Source organism: Psittacula echo, assembly GCF_963264785.1.
Source record: "Psittacula echo genome assembly, chromosome: 7".
Classification (NCBI taxonomy): Eukaryota; Metazoa; Chordata; class Aves; order Psittaciformes; family Psittacidae; genus Psittacula; species Psittacula echo.
The window spans coordinates 60863795-60873747 of NC_137740.1; the positions used below are offsets into that span (position 1 = coordinate 60863795).

The following is a 9953-nucleotide window of genomic DNA, read 5'->3' on the forward strand; positions in this document are numbered from 1 at the left end:
TTCCATTTTTAATCTGTTCATCCCCAAGAGGAAAAGAGAAATAGGATAGGATAGGATAGGATAGGATAGGATAGGATAGCATAGATCCGTTGGAACGGACCTAAGATGATCATCCAGTCCAACTACGATTATCCTGTGCATTGGAAGGGCAGCAGGTAAAGCTGCAGCCCTCAAAGCCATATAAATGTCCAGCTCTAGAAGTGCTCTTTTTTCAGGGGCTGCTGGTGCTTACAGAAAGGGTAGATGGACTGAAATACCCAATTTTACCTGCTGAAACCCACCCTCGTGTATTTGGAAACATGTGCTCTGGATTGCATCCAGCCAGGAGAGCCTTGAGGGGTTAATTTTCCCATTTGGAAGAAGAGCATGTCAATTTGGCAGTAGTATGAGGGTATTCTCTTCTGCCTTCGCCTCCTGAAGCAGCCCGAGTGTTGTTTTTCATGGTTAGCTCACGGTGGGCTATCAGCAGCATGGCCCACGGTGAGATCAGACCCTAGGAGAAGTCCCTGAGTGAAGATCTGGAGGGTGAGCAGAGCCTGTGTGATGGCTGTTGCATTTCAAAACATCCCATCTTTTAATACAGCAGAGTCCCAAGAGCAGCGACCATCAGGCAAAACAAACACAACTGTGCAAAACAAACCCAGTTACCAAAGCAAGGACTGACTTGCTTTAAAGACAGCCCCTTCCTTCACTGGAAACAGAAAAATGTTGATGGTAGGTGTTTGCACAGGCTGAGTACTGGGGGACTGCCTTTGCTGTGAAGTTCCTTGGCTTCTAGTGTTTTGTGTTGCAACCTTTATTTAAACATAGGAGACAGAAGAGACTTGATTGTTTTGTTTATTTGTTTGTTTGGGGTTTTCTTTCTTTTTCTATGACTTCTAAAGGACTGAAGAGTTTATTGTGTGTGAAATGCAGGAAGAGTCTAAATGAACACCAGATGAGAGGAAATAGACTGAGGAAAATTAGGGCTATTTGCTACCAAAGGAAGTAATCATTGTACATATATTAAATTCCAATCTCTAACTGAGGGTGTGTTTTGTTATGCAAGAAATCGGACTGTGGAGTAAAAAGGGACACACGTGGAGTCTTCCCACGTCTGGGCTTTAAAAGTAGTGAGCAGGGATTTGGTGTATTGGTGGTAAAGAAGGCAGGAGACAACTTGTACAGAAGCAGGCAGTGGGGATGGCTGGAGAGTGTTCTGCACCCCACTGTAGTAGAACGGCATTTTGTGGCTCCGTGCAGAAGGGTAAAACAGGTTCCATACCTCTGTTATTTGTAGGTAACACATGGTATGACTTTATAGTGAGAAGATAAATTCCTTTCAAAGTTTCACCTGCCACATTCTCAGCTCAGCCATTAGTAGAGACCCTTGACTCACCTTCACTTGTTATTTACCTGTATGCCATTGCTGGGACTGCTCCTTTAGAATGCACTGTCCATTTTCAGGGCAGGTAACCATTGCCTAATAATCCTCTTAACTGTCTGTAAGGTGAGGGTTTACGTGATTGCAGTCATGGTGCTGACTGCTCTGGCTCTTTCCTTGCTCTAGTTCTTTCCTTGGTCCCTGCAGACTAATGGCAGGGTAGGTGCCTGTTTTCATTTTGCTGGTGGGAGGCAAAATCGGTAGTTGTTTTAGTGATAAACTATTTACAGTGACTATGAACTGAATAAGGACCCTCACAAATGATTTGAGGAGTGTGTAATACATGGCCTTGGCTTATAAAGATGCCTTAAATCAGCCACAAATTTGACGTTGGTACTTCTTTTAAACAAAACAGAGTGTTTCTCATTCCTGCAAGCTGGCGGACACCCTGTTCTGTTCTGTTCAGTTAATTCGGCAAGGACACAGAAAGAGGTTTTTATTATTTTCTTCTTTAGCGGTAGAAAAATTGTAGCCTGGGGGCATGTTGCTTTGACAGATTGGGGTTATATGATTGAAGCTGACCTGTGCAGCTTCCTTCCCTTTCCCTCTCCTGGCAGGCGGAATGAAGCATTTACGATTGGAAGTGGCTATCCTTATTTTGCTCTTTATCTGACGGAAGGCCACCACAGTAGCCAAGAAGGACTTCTGATAGATTTGACTTTTCCTGTGAGGGACACTTGAAAGCTCAGTGAAGAGCCTGTAGAAATAGATATTTTGGCTGTGTGGGAGGGAAGCATTTAATCACAGCGAAGAATAGGGGATTGCACAGTCAAATAAGCAGTTCTTGGTAGATTTTAGAGACCATCAGTGGGAAGTAAGAAGGGTGTATTGAATAGGAATGTAGGAAAGCATAAATGGAAATGAACTGAAGAGAGATAATAGCATCACATTTAGAATGTCACTTCATCAGAATATTGTTGACTGGTTATTAGCAAAAGAGAAGGAATTGTTTTTTTAAAGGAAGGAGAGCTTCATTTCCCTTTCATTAGCTGAGGAACCTGCTGGCAGGAATTAAGGCAGAATATTACTAAAGGGGGGCTTCAGCCACCCCCTCATGTCTGCAGGAAAGGGTTAGTTTTAACCCATATCTGCTCAGTGACTGCATGTGCAGCATGGCCCTGAAAAAAACCCAAACGAAAAACCCAAACCAAACCCAACTCTGCTGGCAAAACCAAGGCTGCTTTGTGCTGCTATGGGAGAACGGGAAGGAGAGGTTGGGGTGGGAATCCTGTAGGGCAACAGTGCCCCTGACGCCTGTGTCATGAAAATACGCCTCAAGTTAACTATTGTCCTCAATCCAGGCTGAAACAGGGGCTTTGCATAAACACTGAGGGAGACAGCTCATGCTCCTAAAGATGTTACATTTTGAAATGCCAAAATAGACAAAGGAGACGTTGTCAGCGCTTCACACGTGGGAAACTGAGGCAGAAAGAGAGATCTGCCTGGGACACATAGGGTAGTTTTAACACAAGGGGTGCTTCTGCTGGTGTGTATTACAATTGCAAGATTGCCCTTCCTTTCTAATATTGGATTTTTTTCCTCCCTGAAACTTCAGTTCTAATACAGGATTGTTTACCAAAACCATGATTTCATCTTGCTCTGTTCAATAAATACAGTAGTGATTCTTTCCTCAGACAAAACTGCGCAGCTTGCATACAGATCTGAGTTGCAACACTGTCGTTGCAAATGCTCCAGGGAGCTTCAGGTGGATTTTCCTATTGGGAGTGCCAGGGATAATAATGGAAGGAAAGGCAGAGGTGGGACTTCGGCTTCTGCTTTTCTTTGTCCTCCTGAGGATCACAACCCCATGGATATGTAGAAGGGGAGCTTACAAGAGTAGTAATGCTGTTCTGCCCAGCTTCATATAGGAAGAACAGGAAAAGAAGTACCTTACCAACTAGAATGTCCATTTTTCTTACTCAAGCTTGTTAATGCTAGGAAAGCCAGTGAGACTTGGCATTGCATGATCAGACTGGGGCTGTTTGGGTTTTTTATAAGGTAGTATTGAGTGGAACCATCTGGGCTAGGAGAAGACCACACTTCTGAAATGAGCCTTTAGGAATATTTAACTTAAGTAGCTGTCTGGGGCACCATGCTGAAAGGAAGGGCACTCCCAGCTGTGTGTATTTTATGGGTTTATTTTATCTCTGATGACAAAAGAGAACTTAGTAGCCATGTGGTTCCTCATAAATTGCAAGTCACTGCTGACAAGTGGCACTGCCTGTGTTCTCAACCACGCTGGCGCAAAGTTCCCCCTGCTTTCTGGCTCACGATATTAATAACATTGCTGCTAATGGGCGATGCTTTAGTGAGATAGCTAACTTTTCTCTGCACTTGAAGGCAATCCCCAAGTTATAGTTCATGAATGCAGACTTCAGTATCTTAAGTACTTTGGGTGAATGCTTACATGGTCATTCATCTAATATCAAAGTGGCTCATCTCTCCAGTTCCTGAGGCCCCAGTCTTCCTGAAGGTGTGCTCCTCACTTTCCTGAGAGCTGAGGGAATCTGCACCTCTGAAAGTAGTATCCTTCCAGAAAGCTAAATAGAGGTTTGGGAGAATAACTTCCAGTATATCAGTGGTGCATCTCATCTTAGGCGGTTTAAACTTTTCATTTGCACTGCAGTGTCTATTTGTTTGTTTGCTTGGATTTTAATTTAAGCTCCACTGGGGCAGCTTCCTAATGTACCTCCAGGGGCCTGGTTCCACTGCCAGTATTCCTGTTTCCAAAGATACATCTTATTTCTGTGTTAGGAGGCAAGCTCCACTTCTGCTTTTGTACGTGACAGACCTGGGAAGGGGCACATCAAATTCAGTATATTTTCAAAAAACATTCTGTTTACTATTTCTATTGTCCATTTTTTTCTGTCCATGAGATGAATCTTAAGAGATTGCTCATGGTAAAATATTTACCAGTGTATCGCTTCAACTAAGATAATAGCTCTTGCAGTGCAGGTGTGAAAGAAGAAATACTTGCTCCTAACCTTTTCTCAACCTATGTCCTGTTCAAGCTGTCTCTGATTCAATGGAGCCTACAAGCTTTGTATTTGGTATTTACTAATGGATCCCTAAAGTTTAAACAGAGAGAGAGAGAAGACCAACTGGACTCAGGCTTACAAGAATCAGATTCATGCCAGCTCTGCCACAGACGCCCATTTGACTTTATGGCCATCATTTTCTATTGGTAGTTCCCCTGTGTACAAAATACAGTTTCTAATGCTTCTTCTTTTCCCTTATCTGTACTTGTATAGACTGCAGGTTTGGACACGAATTGGTTCCTCCTGTGTCTTTGGATACCGCACAAATGAGTCCCTGATCTTAGGTGAAACTTGCAGTTGTTTCTGCAAGCCATGCAATAATAATTGGCTTCTACCTGCTATGGGAAAAAAATGCAGCCTTTAGATTACATTGGTGTAAATAAAAAGTCCACTACAGTTCACAAGTCAGAAAGTGCTGGTAGTGTTTAGCATCAGTGTCTGTCGCTTGAACATCTGGCATTCATCATTGCTTTCCTTTTCCTTCCACTGTCATATTTTATCCCCATCTGTTAGAGTTTTCTTAGCACTGCCTATGTAAATCATAGCTGCATCTCAGTCTGGGTAGTTGAATCATTACAGGCTGCAATGTAAATGAAGGAAAAAGAGGTAAATGTAAGGGAAGTGTTTCTCTTATGCACTCTGCCCCCTCCTTTCTCCCTCTGTACACAGACAGTACTAGACAGTATTCCTAGACAGCATGATACCCTTGCTATGAAGAGAGATGGAAAAGCTTCCAAAAATAGCAAATGTCTTTACCAGGCCTAGTTCTGAAGGCAGAAAGAGAAGAAGAGCTGGAGTCCAAGTGGACACGCACTGCCGTTGCTGGAAAGATTACAAAATTTACTGCTTTGGAACAACCCATCAGCAAGTTAATAATCATTTGGGAAAGCAAACATTCCTTAAAAATCAGGCTTCCCAGGCAATGTCTTTGATGTATTTACTTAAAATTAAATTACGCTTATTGCAGTAATTGAGGTTACTGCTAGGAATAATAATATTGAAGGTGCTAAGGAAATACGGGTGTGTTAGTATTAGCCAAAGCAGAATTTTTACCTTTTTTAGTTTTCTTTTTCCCTAAAAAGATGTGCAGTTCCCTCACAATGGCCATCACACTGAGCTCTTCCAAGCCCTGCTGGTGGCAGCAAGCCATGTAGCAGCATTCCAAAAATGCATTTCCGGTGGGGAAATGATCCACCACCACCCCTATATGAAACATTTCCAGTAGCTTATGTGCGCTATCCTGCTACAGCCCCAGTGCAGTGTCACACAGCCCTGTGCACTGGGAGCACATGTGGGCTTGATTCTCTGCCAGCTTTAGCAACTGGAGTAGGTATTTCCTTGTTCTAGAAACATTCAAGAGACACCACAGTGCCAAGCTGCTAGAAGTCAGGGGAACAGGTCCATTTGCCTCTACAGAGGGCTGTTGCAGACTGCCATCACGATCAATCCCAGAACTTTACCCAGGCACAAGGTGGGCTGAAGCTGGAGGGTCTCTCTGTACAAGGCAGCTGTCATGTTTGCAGTTCAAGGGACAGCTTGTATTCTTGGGGACTTCATTATATTTGAGACAGCAAGAATGCCCCATGTCACCATGTGTGTTCCTCCTGATTGTCTTGCTTTTTCCTCCTTTTTAGTTTCATGTGTCTTAAGTTTGTTTGAACCTATAGCAGGTTAGCTGAGAGTGAACTATTGCTACTATTACTGATTGTTAACTCATGCCTTCATTTTCTACAAAGCATATTGCATTCCCGATTTCCCATTATTTTGCACGTATGTTTGTGCGGTGCTATCTTGCTACTTACTGCAGACTCCCACATTTCAACTCGGCAGCCAGATCAATCAAGCAGTAGGTGTCCTGGTCAGCCATCTGCATGAAGCGAAAATGATAGCCCAGCTCATAAACCAATTGCTGAGCTGTCCTGAAGAGCAAGCCCTGGCTGATTCAGAAGGCATATGGCCATGTGAAAGGCCAGGCAGTCCCTGAAGTCACAGTTGCTCTCTGAAGCTGGTAGATTGGTTGAATCTTGATGATTTGTTCTGACATTTGCAGTCTGTGGCTTAAAACGAAAGTCCTGGTGAAAGGATTGCTACTTGGCAAGACTAAAATGGTGGGCTATGAGAAACACAGGTCTAATGTTGTACAAACTACTTTGCAAAGATATTGCAAGAAGAAGATGACCCAAGAGCACAGTGGAATGGATGCTGTGGTATTGATTTCCTCTTGTCTTTCTGATATCTGCACTGTATCTCAGCTTGCCAAGCATCTTGTTACTAGCAGAGTATTTATTTTCCTTTCTCTTCTTCTTGTAGAAAATTCTACTACATCACACTGCTGAGAGACCCTGTATCCCGTTACCTCAGCGAATGGCGTCACGTCCAACGAGGAGCTACTTGGAAGACCTCCTTGCACATGTGTGATGGCAGGACACCAACTCCTGAAGAGCTGCCGTCATGCTACGAAGGCACAGACTGGTCAGGCTGCACACTGCAGGAGTTCATGGATTGCCCGTATAATCTGGCCAACAACCGCCAAGTGAGGATGTTGGCCGACTTGAGCTTAGTGGGCTGCTACAACATGTCTTTCATCCCAGAGAACAAGCGAGCACAGATCCTGCTGGAGAGTGCAAAAAAAAACCTCAAAGACATGGCCTTCTTCGGCCTGACAGAGTTCCAGAGAAAGACTCAGTACCTGTTTGAGAGAACTTTTAATCTGAAATTCATCCGGCCCTTTATGCAGTACAACAGTACCAGGGCAGGAGGGGTGGAGGTTGATAATGACACCATCCGCAGGATCGAAGAGCTCAATGACTTGGACATGCAGCTCTATGACTATGCAAAGGACCTCTTCCAACAGCGCTACCAGTACAAACGGCAGCTAGAGAGAATGGAGCAGAGGATAAAGAATCGGGAAGAGAGGCTTCTTCACCGGTCCAATGAAGCGCTTCCCAAGGAAGAGACGGAAGAGCAAGGACGCTTGCCCACTGAGGACTACATGAGCCATATTATAGAGAAATGGTAGCCTAGGCAGACTTTTATATTAATGATTCTTCTAGGGTTTCCATATAAAAGATCATGGAAGTAAAATTGCAAAAACCAACAAGAACTATTTTATTTAAACGCAAGTCTGTAAAACAGAAGGTAGATTGCTTCCTTACGCAGGGGGTCTTTTTACTGTTTCTTACAAGACCAATGAGATTCTTAAAAAAATAATAAAGACATAAAAAAAAGGTCAACATGATAATGCAGAGGTAAACCATGCACAAATGCAGTTACCCACTCTTAAGGCCAATCACGAAAGAATGTTTCTTATCCTCACAATTCAAACACCAATGGCAAAAGTAGGATTTTTAAGATCTGTTTATGCCCTGAGCATAATGACACAAAGATACAGAATTAAAAACCTAGGAAATGGAGGTTTTCTTCTGTGGGTGTTTTTGAAGCCGGGATGGGAATTGCATTGTTTGTAAGTAAATGATAACAGCGACTAAGCTGACAATGTGTTATCCTGTCAGGCTGTGATCTGAGCACAAGGGCGGTCACTTCATTTCAGCTGGCAGCCACTGCCAGAAAGCAGACCACCATAAAAACCAAAAGAAGAAAAACATCAGAGGACAAGAAACATTAAATCAAATTGACTGTGGCCTAGGATATGTACTTAGCACAGAGGTTTTGATACACTGCACTGGTATCACGTATACATACGCAACTCCATCACAAAGATAATAGGAAATTCATGCACAGAGCTCCCGGATTTATTTCACAGGTAGGTCCCAAAACAAGTTAAAAGCCAACCAAATTCCACATAGGCTCAAATGTGCACTCACATGCTATCCTGTCATCCTACACAACTGCCGCTCATGCTGTCACCAGTATTTATGTGTTAACAGCACATGGAAACCCTCTTCTAAATACAAAAAAAAAAAAAAAGGAGGAAGAATTTAAATAGCAATACTCCCTCATAAATCTGCGCGACAGGTTCCAGGGAAGACCCTGCGACTAATTAGTCATTAATGGGAAGATGATGAGGGGGTGATTTTGTTTTGTTTGTTGCTATGTGAAATGCTGAACTAGAACAAGCATACAGATGTACCCGTATCTGTATTTTTTCAGTTATTTTTACTTGCTTTTATCAAATGATAGTGGCCATCAGCCTGCTTCCAGTGAGGTCACCAGGACTGATTTAAGGGGAACAGGATGGGGCTGTCTTCCAGAGCTGTGCAAATTTCTGACTATGGGTCTGAACTCATTGTGAGACAGAGCACACTGTCTTTTGGCACTGTGCCTGTTCTGGAGCTCTTACTTTACATGGACAAGCTGTGTTCATAAACTGGAAAGGGGAATCATGGATGTTTTTTTAGTCTCAGACCACTTTCAAAGCAGAAATCTTTCAATGCTGTTTTTTAGGGACTGATGTGAGTTTAATCCTCCAATGTGGTGACAGTCTAACCAGGTTCTGCTTACTGCCTTTTGAGTCATAGAACAACGACTTGTCCAGTTCCTCTTCCCACTCACCAAATTAAAGTATGGCTTACTTTTTGCTGTTGCAAGCACTTCTTTGTTTGGGTGGAAGCATGGAAATGAAGCAGTTTTTGCCTGTTTCATGTCTCACCCCGTTCTTACTGAGCCTGTAAGACCTGAACCAGCTACTGTTTAGGGTAAACTATGACCCAGATGGAATATAATTTGATTTTCAAAGGCCATGCTAACTGCAAATAAAATATGGCATTGAAATCACTGGAGGGGAGGCAGAGAGCTGATGCATTCAATTTTAGCATGTCGCTTTTACAGTGTTCCTTTCCCATCACACAGCCACTGAAGTGCTGCTTGTTTTGTATTTTATTTCTCTCTCTGCCTCTGTACACTGTTTCCAACAGTTTCATATCGGACTGAGTTTTGCAAAGGAGGGGCTGCTTTAAGCAGAGGAGCGGCCTTGTTTTTTCTGTGTACACCCTGGGGGATACACCTTGCTTCTGGAGATGTTCTTCTCCAAAGTCAAAATGACTGAAAACTTAGAACATGCAAACAGCAATTTGGGCTCAAATACAACCCTGTTAACAGCCCTGATCCAAAGTCCACTGAAGGCAGAGGATGCCCTTCCTAGTGAATTCAGATGGGTTTCGACCAGGTCTGCATCCTGGGGCTGCAAAGTGCACAAGCAAATGCTCATCCATATACAAGGACAGTAGGATGTTACCCATGCATTCAGCCGGTACCAGTATTTGGTAGTGGTGTTGCTGTCTGTAAGGTTCTGTCAGTGCTTTGGCCACAAAATGGCCCCTGTTCCCAGAGATGTATAGCCTGGCCATAAGCATTTTTTCCTAGCTGAAAAGTGGGAAGCAAAATGAAGCAATTTTCGGTTGTTGGCTTGGGGGCAGAAGGTATTACAACTCCATTTGCTCATCTTTGAATTCCAAGACTGGGAGGAGCTACGTCTGCTAATTCCCAGCGCTTTTATGTGTTGCTGTAACTAAAGAAAACATTTATATTTTAAA

The 9953-nt window shown here is 43.2% G+C and overlaps 1 protein-coding gene across 1 annotated transcript in view; it reads left to right on the forward strand.

Annotated features, from left to right (window-relative positions):
* Window positions 1–7480, forward strand: part of HS6ST1 (heparan sulfate 6-O-sulfotransferase 1) — a gene marked incomplete at both ends in the record, with an annotated part of 187338 nt that extends 179858 nt beyond the window's left edge. The window contains one exon of the mRNA XM_080623489.1: window positions 6772–7480. Within this exon, the coding sequence (XP_080479615.1) occupies window positions 6772–7480 (709 nt within the window). The remainder of the gene's footprint in view (window positions 1–6771) is intronic.
* Window positions 7481–9953: the final 2473 nt, after the last annotated feature.